At 40.3% G+C, this 18,624-nt stretch overlaps 1 protein-coding gene across 7 annotated transcripts in view; it reads right to left on the bottom strand.

Moving 5' to 3' along the window:
* Ate1 (arginyltransferase 1) overlaps nucleotides 1–18,624 on the bottom strand; it is a 114,781-nt gene that overhangs the window by 95,950 nt on the left and 207 nt on the right. Inside the window, exons 1-7 of one of the 7 annotated variants that reach the window (XM_032892456.1) lie at nucleotides 18,209–18,386; nucleotides 14,836–14,899; nucleotides 12,020–12,082; nucleotides 8,780–8,883; nucleotides 7,007–7,261; nucleotides 5,893–6,119; nucleotides 3,324–3,452 (exon numbers count right to left, since the gene is read on the bottom strand). In XM_032892456.1, coding sequence (XP_032748347.1) covers nucleotides 3,324–3,452; nucleotides 5,893–6,119; nucleotides 7,007–7,261; nucleotides 8,780–8,883; nucleotides 12,020–12,082; nucleotides 14,836–14,899; nucleotides 18,209–18,314 — 948 coding nt within the window. In that variant the 5' untranslated portion in view covers nucleotides 18,315–18,386. Of the gene's footprint in view, nucleotides 1–2,376; nucleotides 2,506–3,323; nucleotides 3,453–5,892; nucleotides 6,120–7,006; nucleotides 7,262–8,779; nucleotides 8,916–9,054; nucleotides 9,187–12,019; nucleotides 12,083–14,835; nucleotides 14,900–18,208; nucleotides 18,387–18,624 lie in introns of those variants that run through there. The other 6 variants (XM_032892457.1, XM_032892459.1, XM_032892460.1 and 3 more) reach the window with 6 other exon arrangements.

The raw sequence follows: 18,624 nt of genomic DNA, 5'->3' as shown, positions 1-18,624 counted from the left end.
CAGAGTGAGTTCCAAGACATCCAAGGCGACAGAGAGAAACCGTGTCTCAAAAAAAAAGAAAAAAAAAAAATCACATAAAAACACACACACACACACACACACACACACACACAAAGACACACACACACACACACACACACACACACACACACACACACACACATAGATATTTCTTAAGATTTGTTTTACTGTTTCTTAATTATGTGCATGAAAGTTTCCCATGTGTGTGCATGCCTGGAGGCCAAAGAGGGTGTCAGATCCTCTGCAGCTGAAGTTACTCTCAGCTGTGAACCACCTACATAGATGCTGGAAAGCAAACTCAAACCCTCTGGAAGCCTACTTACTCTTAACCACTGAGCCACTTTTCTAGCCCCAAGACATTATATAAAATTAACTGTATAAAATAGAATTATATGTTATTTTACATAATTACATTATACTTAAGAATATAATTATAAAGAATTATATAAGACAGAAATACTTTATAATTATAAATTATATTTAAATTTTATAAAATGTAACTGATTTATAACAAGCATACATGAAACCTGTGTTAAAAGTAACAGAATGGCACAAAAAGGGACCAGACGAAACTAGAACCACAGAAATAACACTTCATTATCTCTATGGAATAGTTAGTATAAATCTGAGGTAGCCCCAATAAAAGAATATCCATGGGATAAGTTCTAGATTAGGCACTTTCACAGATTATTTTTATGTCTCAAAATTTAAATGAAAAAATCTTAAAAGAATTTTAAATGTCATACAAGAAACAAGTCATGTATTACAAAAGAAAGCAGTAAAAGGAATCAGAGGAACAAACTGACAGATACACAGAAATGAAAAAAAGCAGGTAAAATCCATCAAGCCTTCTGGGCTCTGTCTGGAGACTCCCCATTCTCGAATACCGACTTCCTCTGAATATCTACCACCACAGTGACTTCACCCCAGACAGGACCTTAGAAGGCCCAGCATGCTAGTCACCACTGCCTCTTCCTTAAGACTTGGGGTTCAGGTAAAGTCTCCTCTACCCATCACTTTTTAGTCCCTCACTGCCGCAGCTTCTGTGACTGGCCCCAGGGTTAGATATACAACATCCTGGCAGCTTTTTCACTGAAGCCATCAGGAAAGAGTCATGCTGCTTTTTAAAAGCTGAGGTCTAGACTGTTAGAACGAAGAGCCCTAAAATAACAACAGTCATCTCAACCAGCATGAGTCAGTCTGCGATTAAACAACTGTAGAAAAAACTACACAGACCTGATATTCTTAGAAGGAATAAAGCTAGTTCTGAATTACATATACAAGTAAAATTCTCATTAAAAAAAAAAATTATCCCTTGCAAGCGCAAGGCCCTGGGTTCGGTCCCCAGCTCCAAAAAAAAAAAAAAAAAAAAAAAAAAAAGTATTGCTTCAAGAGCTAAACTATAGTAGAATGTTTCCTATCCTGCACAAAGTTCAACGTCCAGCACCACAAAGAAAAAAAATCAGTTCAGCTTTGGTTTCTTATGCCTTCCAAGTTGATTTTTCTGAAGTATTCAACACATGTTTTTAATTCTTCCTAGATTGTCTTAGCTCATTATCAAACATTTTTAGTAAGTCAAGATATATACTAAAGTGCTTATAGACAAAAATGGTAGAGTGGTTAAGATTTGGAGCAAAATAGTCCAACATAATAGCAAAGGGCAGGAAGGAGACGAAAATAAAAATGGTGTTCATGTGTTTCCTGTTTCCAAAATAACTTTAAGAAGACCACTTGCTCCTAACTAAAACTGCACAGCTTATTCATCGTCTCTGTTGCCTTACACACAGCTAAGGAGTGTGGTTCCTCAAGCTCACCATGTACTTCAGCGTCCATACTGTTGAGCGTGATTGAACTGATGCCAAGAACACCCTTCTCTTTTTAGGCCAGACAGACTCCTTCCCATCTGCCCAGGCTTGACTCATTGTCAGCTCTGCACCTGTCTGTTCCTTTATCCCAACACACCTCTATCCCACTGCTATAACAATATCATCTCTCACTCACTCAGATCCACAGCCTGGGAAATGGAGGACCCCATCACCTTGTCAGATGACTCTCTATACAGCAATCTCAACAGGTGTGCTTTGTCCACTTCAAGGTGTGGCCAGTAAATGTCTGCTGACTTAGGCTGCAGGACAAAAACCCTATTGATGCTGTACTCAAGTTCCTGGTGGAAAACTTTTTGATTTTACAATTATTTTTTATTAGAGGATTCAAAAATGCTAGGTCTGAATCTTTCCCACCAAGCTCAGTAAGAGACACTCAGAGAGCCGTCAATCGGCTCTACTTAATAGTCAAGATACATCATGCTTCTTTACAACCTTGTTGATATAGGGAAAAATGTTTAAAAGACAGTACCTCAGACTTATCACATATATCAGGTTCATCCTGGTGGATAGCCACTTGATACTTGGTATATAAAGAAAGGGACTGGTTGAAGGATGACTTGAACTCTGGGTCCTCAAAGGAGGCAGGTACTAGCCTCACCTTCAGAGCAAGGAAAATATAAGCCAATGCTATTGAACCAACTCTACCTGTTGACACACTTCTGAAGGTGAGGCTAGAGGAAGATCTCTGCAAACCACTTCCAAAGTTCAGCCCTCGGATCTGTCATAAAGCAGCAGGAATGAAATGGAGGGACACAGCCAACTGTGACCAACTTTCTACCAACACTCAGGACAATGTTAAACTCGCAAGAGCCAGACAGACAATTTTTTCCTACTTTGGTTTTTCTCTCTTCACCAGCAGTACTGTCACAAACACTAATGACTACTGCTGCCAACTGGTCCCAGCCAGCACTTCTGCCACCTCTACTGAATGAAGTGCTTTAGGCCTTTTTTCATTCCCAGACCTTTTTTATCTTTTTAAATAATCTGCTATTTAAAATTGTAAGTGGACAAAGAGTCTATTAAAGACCTCCACCTTCTTCTTTTTCCAGTCCATCTCTTTTGTATATGGGTATTCCATTAATAAGGAATAACTAAGCTGCTATGAACTCTCTAGATGACTTTCAAACATGGATGAAGCATAGCAACACACAAGGCCAAGTGCACCTTCTTCTCATGGGCATCTAACTTGAAGCTACATGACTTGTGGGTAAATATGAAGCTTTGAATAAAAGCAGCGTGGCACATGACTTTCCACTTGGAAACTCTGTGTGACTGGCACTTAACACATGACAATGTGAATTCCCAGTTACAGAATGTCCACTCACTCAGTCTCATCTTTGTGCCGTTATGCAACGAACTGGATATAAACAAAAATACAGTACAGTTATACCGAAACCTCAGACGTGGCCTGCTGACCTGGCTCACAGCTGGCTTATCAGGTGGATCCTTGTGAATAACCATCTGGTAACGTTTATAGACCTGGTAAGACTCCTGAAATGTGGCTTTGAACTGAGGACTTGGTGGAGAAGATCTTACCACCCTCACCTTCAGAAGGAGTTAAAAGACAATGTTTATTAATTCATTCAATGATTCAATGCTACAGAATATGCACTAACAGAAACACTCGATCAAAAATTATTAAAGCATAACATTTATTTTAACATTAAAAACCAGATGAGTTAGCAAATGAAGAAAAGTTATTATTACAATCTACAGTCTACTTAAAGAAAGCCAAAAACAATCCCCTCTAAATTTAAGCCTCACCTCTGACAAATTAAAAACTGACAGGTTCCTCTTAGCTGTGATAACACAAACACTCAAATTTTAGTTGTCTAAAACTTACCAAAAGTCAGTCAGTCAGAACCACTGAAAACTGTGAACACACCTTTACGTGTCTTTGTTCCTCTAACTGAGCCTACGACTGCGTTAACTAGCGTGCATGCCATGTAGAGTTAAAGGCACTAGTATGTTTCCCTTAAATGGTAACTCTGCACAGGACTAACATTCATCTTAACATTAATTACTAACAGTTAAGATGCATTAGTAAAATAGCAGCAAAAGGAAATTAAATACAATACAATGAGGACATAATGAATGGGGCATTTCATGTTGGCACAAGAAAAAGAGTGACAGCCAGCAGATAACAAATCCCTCCCACCCTGGGTACTACTATATTAAAAATGCAAATGCTGAGACCTTCAGAACTCTTTTTTTTTTAAGGTTGGCTTCTTTGTTTATTTATTTATTGCATATAAGTATACTGTAGCTGTCTTCAGACACACCAGAAAAGAGCATCAGATCCCATTACAGATGGTTGTGAGCCACCATGTGGTTGCTGAGATTTGAACTCAGGATCTCTGGAAGAGCAGTCAGTGCTTTTAACCACTGAGCCATCTCTCCAGTCCCCTACAGAACTCTTATTTGAGGTGTGGCTGATTCCCTGAATATCCTACCTATGATCAAAGGATGAGGCCCCTTTGTGTTTTAAGTAGTATACTTAACTCTCTACAATTCTTGAAAGAAAGTTAGTAACAGTATCAAAGTAACAAGCAGTTGTAATAGTCAAAGTTGTTAAACTGGTCTGATAAAACCTCTATAGCAAACCTTTTATAATCTCTGTGAGTCTGTGTGTACAGCGCAGGCACATGGGTGTGTGGTACGCATGCCTACGCCTGGCAAGCTGAATGTAGCTCTACTGCTTTACAGTTTAAGGCTTCTCGCTGAACCAGAGGTTCACCGTGTTGGCTAGGTGAGCTGGCTAGCCAACACACTCTGAGATCCGGCTGCCTACACCCCTTAGAGTTGGGATTACAGTTGCTTACAGCCATGAATATATGGGAGCTAGAGATCTGAACTAAGGGCTTCACTCTTCCACTGAGCCATCACGTCAGCCCCATTAAGATTAGCATTAATGTCCTTGGGTATTAAGCTACGAATTCGAATCAAGCATGAGAATATTTTTACATCATTATGGTTAATGTTTTTTAAATAATTTTAATAAATAATTAATATTGAAATTGTTAATTTGTTGTTGAAATAAGAAAGTCTGAGAGAAATGGGAATTTGTCACAGAAAATTTTTAGCTAAATTGGCTGGGATTTCTTTTGAGAAAGAATTTGGTAGTTGTGCTGGCTAATTTTATGTCAACTTGACACAAGCCAAAGTTATCTGATGAGAAGGAACATCAATTGAAAAAAATGTTCCTATAAGATCTGGTTGTAGGGCTTTTTTAAAATTAATGATTGATAAGAAAGGCCCAAACCATTGCAAGTGGTACCATTCCTAGGCTGGTATCCTGAGTTCTGTAAGAAAGGGGCTGAGCAAGGCACGGGAAGCAAGCCAGTGAGCAGCAAACCTCCACGGCCTCTGCCTCAGCTCCTGCCTCCAGGTTCCTGCCCTGCTTGAGTTCCTGTCCTGACTTCCTTCAGTGATGAACAGTGATGTGGGAAGTGTAGCCAAATAAACTCTTTCCTCTCCAATTAGTTTTGTGGCCATAGTGTTTCATCACAGCAGGATTAAAGGTTGTACAGTAACCCTGACCAGGGCAGCAGTGTAAGTTAGTACAGGTTTGAATATATGGCAACAGTGCTACCTTGATCAAAACCTAGATTGAAATATGATGATAAAACCAATTTGCTTATTATGTTCTAGTCTTTTAATGTCTAAATTATCTTTTACCATTTTAATTTCTAAGATAAAGTTAATTTTACAATATTTGTGTTTTTATAAACTACTTAATTGCAATCAAGTAACACAAAAAGCCAGAGTATCTTGCTTAAAAACATGCTACAAATGACTTTTAAAATACTATTATTAGTAGCCTAAAATATTTTCAAAAGCTCTTAAAGGATTTTCTCAAAGAGCAGTTTACTTACAGTAACCTAAATGTTAAATAGTAAAATGCTAACTGGTAAGTATTAGTGCAAAGAAAGTAAGTACCCAACACAGAATGCAATGCAACCGGTCAGAAACACCCTCCAAGTACCTCTAACTTGTGCGATGCATCCTCTGGTAAAGATTCAAAAATCAAGTCTTCCAGTGACTTGGGCTGGTTGGATTTAGCCTTTGGTAACAAAGATACTGGCTGACCTTGAGCCTGGAAGCCCTCAAAGGCTCCAGCTGAGCTCTGCTGCATCAGTTTTAACCTTTTCCTTTCTTTCCTCATTTCCTTTGCTTTTCGACATGGAGGCTTACTCAAATCAGCCCCTTTACCTAAAAAGAATGTCAAAATAATAAACCAATGACATTTGGCTCTGAAATGTCCTTTTCAAGTATTATAGATTACATAGAATAAGTCCAAAGAGTTCACACTGAAGTTTCATAGGATCATTAAAATTCTACCCTAAAGATAGGAGCAGTCAAAGAAGGCAAAAGGTCACACCAATGTCTCAAGGCAGCTCTATTATAAAAGACATTCCTCTGTTCACTCATTCATCAATCCATTCATCCACTTTAAACATTTGCCCACTCCTCTGCTTCTGCAAATAGATTTCTGCAAAATCTTCAAAGATTTTCTACCTCTGTGGTCCACATTTCTAGGGACATTTTTAATCTAGAACAAACTTTGGTGGCTGATCGTTGTGGTATTTCTTTTAATAATTCTTGGGGCTAGAGAGATGGCTCAGTGGTTAAGAGCACTGACTGCTCTTCCAGAGGTCCTGAGTTCAATTCCCAGCATCCACTCACAACCATGTATAACAGGATCCCGATGCCCTCTTCTGGTGTGTCTGAAGACAGCTACAGTATACTCACATATATAAAAATAAATAAATCTTTTTTATAAAGAAAAAATCCTTGCTCATTTTAACATATTTGTGTCTCCAATTACACAATGTACTCACAGAGTACTCACAGAGGCCAGCCTGGTCTACAGAGTGAGTTCCAGGATAGCCAAGGCTACACAGAGAAACACTGTCTTAAAAAATCAAGTTAAAGAAAAAAGAAAGGAAGGAAGAGAGGGAGGGACGGAGGGAGGGATGGAAGGAGGGAGGGAAAAAAACCCTTACCCCACCACCACCACCCCAAAAAAAATCACAATACAAGAAAATCTAATCAAAGTCTCTGAGTATTACTATCAAGTGATACAAAATTTACACTACCTGGCTTAGGCCCAATATGAACTTTGATTGAATGTGATGGTTCACCAGAGCCCAACTTCTCCTCTATAGCTTGTGGATGAATCAAGTCTTTAGATCCTTCTTTCTTTAAACTCTTTTCTTTCTCCTTCTCTTCACTTTCTATGCTTACTTTGAGGTCACTGCTGAGTGTTTTAAGATCACACTTTATATCCAACTTGTTCATTAATGCAAAATCACCATCAACAGCATCCTCCATTGTAGAATCCATGGGCTCGTCTACAAATGAGAAAACAATGAAAGCCTATCATCATCTGTATTATCTGACACATTTAGGATTATATAACTGTAAGTAACCCTGTTGTTGTAGATGCCAAATCCATGGCCTGCCTTCCAAAGCAAGGGAGCTACTTCTCCTGAAACATGGTGTTCTACCAGTCACTGTGCCAACTGTGGTCAAGCCCCCAAGAATGGAATATACCCAACTGACATAATGAATCTAAAATTGTGACCTAAGATTTCACCCCTTCCCCCTTGCCCTGGTGACTCTATCACCGACTACAAGATCAGTTTTTGACACAGCTGTGAAGCCCGTAACAAGTTAAACAGAGCCAACCAAATGTACAAGCCACATGAAAACACAGGCGGTCAGTTTAACTATGGACTGTGATTTCTAGACACCAAAAGAAATTCTGGCCTCTTTGCTGACCCTAGGCTAAGCCACACCTACTCTACGACAGTACATGGAGCCCTAAGAACTTACCTGTTTGGCCGCCATTGTCTTTCCAGTGGTTAAGACAGTTACCACAACACCCCCAGGCATTAAAAACCTACTTGTGGAATGAGTGCATAGCTGAAACTAGGGTAGGTAGTTCCCAGGATTAGGGGCTTCCAATGGCAGTAGTAAGAGCTCAGAGAATGACACTCCCCAAATTAGGTATCAATAATAGGAGAACTTAAAAGGTTTCAAAGTTAAAACACTGAAAAGAAGATCTGAAATAGTAAAACAAATTAAATGATACTAATAATCTTTTAGGTATAGGGAAGTCACTGATAATTTAAAATTCATAAAATACTGTTTAGTGAAAAACAGTATTTTTTTTTTTTATTGTGCATTTGTCATGCATGCTGTATGGGAGACAGAAGACAACTCCTGAAAGTCAGTCACTGCCTTCTACCTTGTTTGTAAATGAGTGTCTCATTTTTTGCTTCTGCTGTGCTGTGTACCTCAGGCCTACGTCCTGGACTGTAAGCGTGGGGCAATTCTCTCAACTCCAGCTCCAATCTTCACTAGGAACGCCGGGGTTATACATCACTATTTCTGTTATTTCTGGCTTTTTACCTGGATTCCAGGATCCAACTCAGGGAGTCAGGCTTGTACAGCAGTGTGGTTACCTGCTGAGTCATCTCTCCCTCAGCAGTGTGGTTACCTGCTGAGTCATCTCTCCCTCATTTGAGCATCTGCTCACAAAGACATCATTAGAATCAAGGCAAGTGGGTTGTCAAAGCATTTGAATAAAACACTTCAATTCAAAAACTGGCAATACCTTCACGATGACCCTTAATTCTCTTTTAAAGACAGGCTCTCTTAGCATGTATTCTCTACATCCTTATTGGAGGATCTAGTGAGACAAATGGTGGTGTCACTACATCACAGGCCTTATGACATTAGTATAGGACTATTTTATAAAGACCTCCTTCCCCTGCCTGCCCTGAATTAGACCTATGAAAGGGAAAGCCTTGGAGAGATATATTTTAATATTTACAGCAAAGTTTCCAAACCAGATCTCATCTTACCCTCACAATTGCCTTTCGAGATCTCTCCTTTAGCCAGAAATTTCAGCATTTTTTTCAAAACTTTCTTGTGAGATTTTGAGGGCTGAAACTGTAAAGGATGACACCTAGAAAAACAAACACATATTTTAAAAGTGAACTAAAGCGGGGTTGGGGATTTAGCTCAGTGGTAGAGCGCTTGCCTAGGAAGCGCGCAAGGCCGTGGGTTCAGTCCCCAGCTCCGGAAAAAAAAAACCAAAAAAAAAAAAACAAAAAAAACAAAAAAACAAAAAAGTGAACTAAAGCTTCTAGTAAGATCAGTTCAGGACAATACATTGTAGATTGCAGCAAATTTCATGGTTGGGTTTTGTTTTTTTGTGAAGAAGAGACATAAGGCAGCCTCTAATCCTACTCCAAATCTCACTGTAACTACAGTTAAGTTATTTTTTAAAAAGGTAAGAAGAAAAAAGAAAAGGAAGAGGAGAAAAAAACACATAAACCACAGTAAAAAGAGAAGGCAAAAAAAAAAAAATACTGGAAGGTGGAAACATATAGATATAGATATATATACACAAATGTGTATGAGTATATGAGTATATAAGTGTGTGTGTCTGTGTGTGTGTGTGTTTGTGTGTGTGTAGTAACTGACTTAGGTAAATCCAATACTAACTCAACAATGGAAAAACATTAAGATTTCCTCTCTATATCAGTGGTTCTCAACCTGTGGGTCTTGACCCCTCTAGATAGCAAATGATCCTTTCACAGGGGTTACCTAAGACCATAGAAAAACACAGATATTTATATTACAATTCACAACAATAAAGTTATAAAATAGCAACAAAAATAATTTTATGGTTGAGGTCACCACAACATGAAGAGCTGTATTAAAGGGTCATAGCATTAGGGAGGTTGAGAACCACTGCTCTATATAGTACCCTAAACATCTTACACATTGTTGATATGTGGAACCTCTGAAGTGCAGTGAAGCCGGGTCTAAAATTGAGAAGACTCACTCAAGTTTTCAAGACTGACTCAGGCCAGACCCCCTTCTGAACTCCACACAGTTGACTCCTTACACAATTCACCTTCTACGCGTCACAGATACTTAAAACAGAGAGCAGAAAGAAGTCTGCACACTGAATGCTGACAGCTCCATCTAACCCTTGACCATCAGCACTGCACATGTGTTCTCCTGGAAAACTGATCAGACCTAAAAATAGTTACATCACAGAATAGCCCACCTAATGCAATTTATCTGAAACGTATAGAAAAAAAAAAGACTCATTTTTTGGATGAAATTTTTACTGGGAACACTGAAAAGCTGGAGTCAGAACACCTGAGCCAAGGCTCTACTACTGCCAAATAAACTGAACAATGCAGACTATACAGGAACACTTCTTTGGGGAAATCTCTTATTTTTCTAAACTTGTTACAACCACAAACCAGTACCATCACCACCCTCAGGAAAAAACTGCTTTCAGTAGTAGAAACTAATGGGGAAAAAAAAATAAATAAATTTAAAAAACAAAGGCAATTTCTCAAAAAAAAAGGGGGGGGATGAAAAGCTAGAAAGAAAAAAGTAAAAAAGCAATCTAAGGGTTCAATATTTGAATAGAAGCACTGGAGGAAAAATAATCCATTAGCAAAGTATTTCAAGCAAATGCTTCCAATCTGAAGGATACAATGATAACAACTCAGATAAGGGCTTTCTCATATCCTCTCATCCACACGTGATGAATGAAAACAGGCACACCATTAAACTTGAAATACCAGAGCTCTCAGAACACAGACTTCAAAGAATACATTTCAGGCAAGGGAATAAGAAAAACAACACCACCAGCATGGTGGTACATCCTTTAATAGCAGCACTCAGAAGGCAGAGGCAAACAACAATCTGTGCACTGGAGGCCAGCCTGGACTACAACGTGAGTTCCAGAACAACCCAGACTGTTATACAGGGAAAAAAAAAAAAATCTCCCATACAAATACTGTATATTTTTCCTTACATGTGAATGTCAGTTTCAAAAGGCATACTACAACTCATATGGCCACACAGGTTAGGTATCAAGAAAGGGACCAAGAAAGGAAAAGAGGATTCCCCGCAAGGACAGAGAAGTAGACTATATAGTTAGAGAGGACAGTGGAGAAACTGGATAAGAGGATTGAATGGGGAGGGGATGAATAAGAATGGTAAGAATGTGGAAGAACAACTAACACTAAGGGCCATTCGAGGGGCCATATGAAAACCTACTATTCTAGAAGCTTCCTAAAATAGAAACATATATGAAAGAAATATAAATGTAGTTACCAAATATTCAAAACTAAGCCCCAACCAGACATCTTTTGCCACCAAGTGAAGCATCCAGTGACAGACAGTGAGGGGGTTATATCCAGTTGGTCACTGACCAAAGGACTCCATAAAATCCATGGGGATCATGGCTTGCTCCAGGAAGCAGTACCCCTCCATGACCTCTGCATCAGCTCCTGCCTCCAAGTTCCTGCCCTGCTTCAGCTCCTGTCCTGAGTTCCTCCAATGTTGTACTGTGATGTGGAAGTGTAAGCCAAATAAGCCCTTTCCTCCCTAACTTGCTTTTGGTCATGGTGTTTCACTGCACCAACAGAAATCCTAACAAGACAGGGTACCAGCACTAAGAGGGAAAAATAGACATGAACTTTCACCCTTATCCAAGAAGCTATCAATAAGTGACACTCACTTGCAGAGGAAAAAAGTGGTTTACTTCTCCATTAAAAAAAAAAGCTGCTTGGGGATTTAGCTCAGTGGTAGAGCGCTTGCCTAGCAAGCTCAAGGCCCTGGGTTCGGTCCCCAGCTCCCCAAAAAAAAAAAAAAAAAAAAAAAAAAAAAGAGCTGCAAAGGATGACAGTGAACAACTTTAAGCCCAGCACTGGGGAGGCAGAGGCAGACAAATCTCTGAGTTCCAGGCCAGCCTGGTCTACAGAGCTAGTTCCAGGACAGCCCTGGCTACTCAGAAACGAACAAAAAAAGTAATTTAAATATTTACCCGTATTTCATAGTATCCACTATCTAACAAAGAAAGTATTTTTCATATCATATTTGTACCAGGACTAGACTGACTAAACAATATTAGAATCTATTTGTCAACATATGAATCAAATCAGTATGTAGAAAAGACAATTCATTTACTTTCCTTTTCCTTGTAATGTCTAATCAAAGTGGAAATAGTATTGTAAAAAGTCTAAGACTCTACTTTAAATACATGCAATCTCTTCACTATAGATCCTTACCTTATTGTATACTGAGGACAGCATGTTTGATTCATGACAGGCTTGTACACATATTTCCCGCTTCTAAAATTATAAAAATAACTTGTTAATTTCTTATATACTTTTCACATGTACCAAATTAGATTAGAAAATCCCTAAAATAAGGGAGAAAATCTAATCAATAGCACTAAAAAAAAACAACTTTCTCCTTCCTAATCTCAACAGGTGTACTACGAGGTTGGTCTCTCAGGCTCACCAGCACCTGCAACTCCTTCGATGTCTTCATCCGCTACGATCTCAGTACCACAGGGGCAGTAATCAAACTGTGCGTGGGATGAGGCTGGAGCATCGGCCCAGTGGCTACAAACTCATACTGCTTTTCCAGAGGACCCAAGTTCAGTTCCCAGAACTCAAAATCCCATTACTTCAGGCCCAACACCTTCAGAGGGGCTCCAACACCTCTGGCCTCTGCAGGCACCTGCATTCACATGTACATGTGAATGTACACACACCCATATGCATAATCTTTAAAATACTAAAAATCTTTTTTAAAAAATGACCATTAGGCTGTTACTTCAGGCCCAACACCTTCAGAGGGGCTCCAACACCTCTGGCCTCTGCAGGCACCTGCATTCACATGTACATGTGAATGTACACACACCCATATGCATAATCTTTAAAATACTAAAAATCTTTTTTAAAAAATGACCATTAGGCTGTGGGACTGATGGAGCCTGCTTAGGATCACACACACACACACACACACACACACACACACACACACACACACACACACACACACACACACACACACTCTCTCTCTCTCTCTCTCTCTCTCTCTCTCTCTCTCTCCTGCATACCTCAGTACCAAAATACTAGCCTCAATTATAGACACTGAAGACATGTCAGGGGTAGAACCACTCGTTCATTTCTCAAACCAGAGTCATTTTAGACTCTTTCTCTAACCCACCTCTGTATCCTATTAGAAAGTGTCTCTGTGTAAAACATACCTAAATGTGTCCTCTCCTCATCCACACTAAGATAGACCTCCATGCTTCTTCAATGGAACTCTCTGTCTTCCTGCCTCTCAAATACCTCTCTGACACACAAATGACCCTTTTGAAACAAATTACATCACATCGCTCTCGTGTAAAACCTCTGCATGTCTCCTCACCTTAAATGTGACACTCACCATGTCATCCGAAATCCCACATCTGACCCTCATCTACATTAAACGTGACACTCACCATGTCATCCGAAATCCCACATCTGACCCTCATCTACGTTTTGAGACTCACATTAACTTTAATGAGTGTTAACATTTTCATGGGTCTCGTCAGTCCTAGCTTTTGAAAAAACTGGCAATTCAGTACTTAATGCTTAACATTGTTACATTTATTTCCTAAAAGTTACTTAAAAATAATTTAACTATCCAGCCAGGCTTGGTGGTGTACTCTAGTGCTCAGGAGGTAGACACAGGCCTACCTAGAGAGCACCAGACCAGTCAGACGTACATAGTAAACCCTATCTCAAAAGAAAAAAAAAAAAGAAGAAAACACAATGTATGAACAATTGTAGAATCAATTAACCAACTGGTGTGTGTTGTGTGTCTGCAGGTGTGTAAGGCAATCCTGAGTCAGTAAGATAGCTCTGTGGATGAAGGCATTTGTTACCCAGACTGATGGCCTGATCTCATCCCCAGAACCCACATGGTTGAAGGAAACGACCCTCCCATGGGTTGTCCTCTAAGCTACATATACACTGTAACACACACAAGCTCATACCCAAGCACAAATAAGTAAACATTTTTATTAAAAAATGATTTTTTTTTTAAGAAAACAATCTAGGAACTGGGAAGATGGCTCAGTAATAAAAACCTTTCAGTAATAAAAGCAAGCATGAGGATTGGAGATCAGATCCCCAAAGCCAGGTCTGGGATGCCAGACGACAGGAAGCAGAGATAGGAACTCCCTGGAACAAGCTAGCTAGCCCCACTAGCCAAACTGGCACTGGGTATAGTGAGAGAAACTCTGAAGTCAGCCTCGACACACGAGTACACCTAAACATGTGTAACATCACAAAGCAGTGTCTAGGAAACAGAACTCAGTAGGAACCAGCAAAGCAGGTCGTCAGGAAGGGCGCTTGCTGCAAAGCACGCACGGGAGTGCTCTACCTCCCTCCCTCTCACACACACAATAAAAACATTTTGAAAACAATTTTTTAAATGAATGCCAATACCATCAAAAATTACATTAATTTTTATTTTTTGTTTTTCAGACAGGGCCTTATCATGTAGCCCTGGCTTGGTCTGAAATTCACTTGTAGACCAGGTTAGTCTCAAACTCACAGAGATCCACCTATCTCTGCTTCCCAGTGCTGGGATTACTAGCATGGGACACCACATTCAGCAAAAATTAGTATTAATTTTATAAGATGATAAAGGTATGGTAGATAAGTTGAAAGAAGGAAAAATTTTCTTCTCAGATACATATGTTGCAATATGCTTTCTGCAATAATAATTAACATGTAATCTGCTGTCAAACACTTGAGAGGAGGGAGAGCATAGAGAATTAGTGAGAGAGTGGAGTAATTTCAGTTATTCAAAGTCAACTGAACTGTCATAGGTCAGTAACAAGCACACAAGTTTTGTTATAATGTATTTTACTTTATGCACAATTTTTAACTTTGCTAATAGATTTTTGAGAACAAATCACTACACACAAAAGAACATTATAAACAGCTTCTTAAACTTCCTCATACTGTAAAAGAATATTCTAAAGGCAATTCTCACTGTCCGGTTATAAGAAGCAACTAAGCAATAACTTAAAGAACTTTACCTTCTCCATCCTCGGTCTATAAGATCCTGATAATCCTGCACTGTCATGGAATGTGCCCACATGCCTGAAAAAATTAAGCACCATGTTAGTTCTAGCACCGCTAGACACCGCACTGTCTTCTTGTTAAAACTCTTTAAAGTGTTCTTCAAAAGAAAACACAGGTAAATTAGACTAGGTGTGGTAAAACTGTAAAGGCAGAGACAGGTGGATCTCTGAGCATACCAGGCCAGGCAGGGCTAGCTAGTTAGACCCTATGTAAAAAAGTAAATTAAAAATAAAAATGGCAAATTTAGACTAAAATTCTAGAACATTCATATTGGAGTAATAAAAAGTTTGCATGTACTTTACACTTAACATAACACAACACAAACAAAAATAAGATATATTAATTCTAAGATAGGAGTAGTGACATAAACCTGTAATTCCAGAATTTAGGACGTAAATGCAGGTGGAGTCAGATAGAACAAGAGTTTAAGACCAGCATCAGCTATACAATAAATCTGAAACCATCCTGAGTAACAAAAGATCTTGTGTGTGTGGGGGGTAAGTCAAGTGTAGTGGGACATTCTTTGTCCCAGAATTCAAGAGGCAGAGGCAGGAACATCTCTATGAGTTCAAGGCCAGCCTTGGCTACAAATCAAGTCTAAGAGTCCAGGCCAGTCAGGGCTATGTAAGAGACACCCTGTCTCAAAACAGGAACGAGAGAGAGAGAGAGGGAGAGGGAGAGGGAGAGGGAGAGGGAGAGGGGAGAGGGAGAGGGGAGGAGAGAGAGAGAGAGAGAGATCTAATCTAAAGAATCAAATATATCAAAAGTGATTCCAATTCCATTTAATTAAAATTAATAGTCTCTTTGACATCAATGTAAATTCCCACTTGAACTGCAGACTTCACACAAACCTTCATAGTATCCCCAGCAAGTTAACACACTGCTCTCACCTATTTGAGAGCTTCCTTAGCTCGCCTTCTATTGCTCTGTGGTAAACACTGTGATCAAGTACAGTTAGGGAGGAAAGGGGTTTCATCTTACAGCTCACAGTCCATAAAGGTGCGAAGTCAGAGCAGAAACTGAAGCAGGGCCCTAGGGCAAGTACCTCAAGGCAGGAACCTAGAGACAGGAACTGAAGAGGTCATGGAAGAGCACTGCTTACGGATTTGTTCTCCATGACTTGCTTAAACTGGTTTCCTGTACATCCCAGTACCTCATGCCCAGAGGTGACAACAGTCACGGTGAGCTGGGCCGTCCTACATTAATCACCAATTTTAAAAATGCCACAAAAGACAGGCCAATGGGAAGGAGGCATTTTTCTCAGCTGAGGGAGGTTTCCTCTTCCCAGATGACTCTAGCTTGTGTCAAGCTGACAAAAAACTAACCACAAGAAGGTATGTTAGTTCTAATACTTGGTATGCACAATATGTACAACACACGCCCGACCCTTAGCAATAGGGCAAACATATAGAAATACTCATTTGAAATAAATAAACTGACAGTAAATCAGATCCCAAGGGAACAAGGTGATGATGACAGAGCCTCTGAGATTATCAATACAGTGAAATAACTATAACAGTATGGGTGGAAGGGATAAAAATGATGGGGATTAACATGTAAAGGACATACCTGAACTAAAGTGTAAGAAGACAGGGATTTTTTTTTTCCTTCTTTAGGAAACTGTATCAGCTATATATAGGAACGTGCATTATAGAAGGGCATGCAGGAAGGAAGAAAATGGTATCAGAGTCCAGTAAAATGTCAGTATACCAGTTCTACAACCTATGCTTCCGTTCCTGCCTCAGGGTTCCTGCCTCCACTTCCTGCCCTGACTTCTCTTCTTAATGGAGTGTAAGCTCTAAGATGAATAAGCCCTTTCCTCCCCAAACTGCATTTGATCATGGTGTGTATCACGGCAATATAAAACAAACAAATAACCACTTCAAAAGAAAGTCACTCACTGACACCAACAAGTTATTCTGGGTCTCAAATGAATCCTCTGTAGTTGTGAGGCCAGTCAGACACAATAGGAGTTCCTACAATAGGAATAACAGTCACCCAACAGAAGGCTGCCTTACAGTAAAGATTAAAACTGAAATGTTGGGGATCTATATTTATTTTTCTAGATGATAAAACTGCTTTTCAACAAATCTTGAAACACAAAACATTTACACTGGCCAATTTTCTCTAATGCAATTACTGGGGAGGGAAGGGGGGTGAGATAAGTTCTCCCTTTTAAAGTATTAGTTTCAGTCACATTTATTGGCAAATATTATAGTCAGAATATAAAAATTCTGAAAAAGAATAGTACCTCATGAGATCATTCAAAGGCAGCCACTGTCATTACTCGATGTGCTTTCTTGCCCTTATTTGGGCTTTATTCCTCTCAGTTTGTCACGTGTACCATCTGCATCCTGTTTATTTTATTTAATCCTACACTCCAAGCATTTTTCTACTTAACTGGTCTTCCTAATCGGTACGTTGTGTAACGGTCTACCCAAGACCGCAGTTCACATAATATACCTCCCCCTAATAAACTTTTAATGCATCCATAAACCAGCATACCGTGCTCAGCCGAATCATTCCCCGCTTAACTCTTTCAAAATGGACAAATGTCTAACCTAAATCTATATTTTCATAGTTACCTTGTTTTTCACCTGCAGGGTTATTCTAAATCGTCCATCCTAGATTCTATATTTGCCAATCATGACACGACAGACACTAAGTACATATTCGATTTACAAACAAATCTTTCTTAAGAAACCTGAATCCTAGCCGGGTGGTGGTGGCACACAACTTTAATCCCAGCCCTCCAGAGGCAGGGGCAGGCGGATCTCAGAATTCCAGGCCAGCCTGGTCTACTGAGCGAGTTCCACGACAGCCAGAGATGCACAGAGAAAGCCTGTCTCGGAAAGCCAGAAAAAAAAAATTAAAAAGAAAAGAAACCTAAATCCTGACCACTTTGGTTGGGGTCTTCGAGGTGGGTTGGCACAATGACATGGTATAAATCCGTGAGATATATATATATATATATATATTATATATATATAATATATATATAAAATATTCTTATCAAAATATCAAGCAGACCCGGGTTTCCAGTCAGTTCTCCCAGACACGTTATCCAGAATGACAGTGAACAGGTGTGCATGCACACGCCCCTCTACACAGGCAGCAGGAGGCCTCGGCCGCCGCGAGGATGGATACAGGGCAGCCGTCAGCTCCAAGGAGCCTCCCAATCTCCCTTCCCATCTCCCAAACTAGCAGCCGTTTGCCGAGGGAGTAAGGATGAAGGACAACCCGGTTCTTATAGACGCTCCCCAGGCTACGGCCACCTAAGTCTCTCGCAGATCCCGAAGCACCCGCCCGCCGGTCCGGCTCGCTCACCATGGGAGCAACTGCCAAAGTTGCTCTTGCAATAGCCACACTGGAAGGAGGTCTGGCCCTCAAAATACTCTACAAGGCTGGGCGAAGGCGCGCTCCAGGAAGCCATCTCCTCGGCACCGCCGCCGCTGCGCCACCCAGTTCTACGCAGCTGCCGCTACCTCCCTCCGCCTTTGCCTCCCACCCCACAATGCAGCGCGCGCACCTCCGAAGATGGCCCGGAGCCACTCGAGCGTTCGCGGGCCGGAAGGACCTGACACCCTACGTGATTGACGCCGCCCGCGCCATGTTGACTGAGGGCAGCTTTCCGCTATTTCCGTTCTTCCTCGGTGAGGGGCGGCTACCCTCTGTGAGGGTGAGGGCGGGAAGACCAGGATGGGAAGGAAGCAGGCTGAGGAGAGACCAATAGGACCAGGAAG

This window comes from Rattus rattus, chromosome 2 (assembly GCF_011064425.1).
Source record: "Rattus rattus isolate New Zealand chromosome 2, Rrattus_CSIRO_v1, whole genome shotgun sequence".
NCBI classification, from domain to species: Eukaryota; Metazoa; Chordata; class Mammalia; order Rodentia; family Muridae; genus Rattus; species Rattus rattus.
Note: the sequence above shows the minus strand (reverse complement) of the source record. Positions and strands in the feature narration are given on the sequence as shown.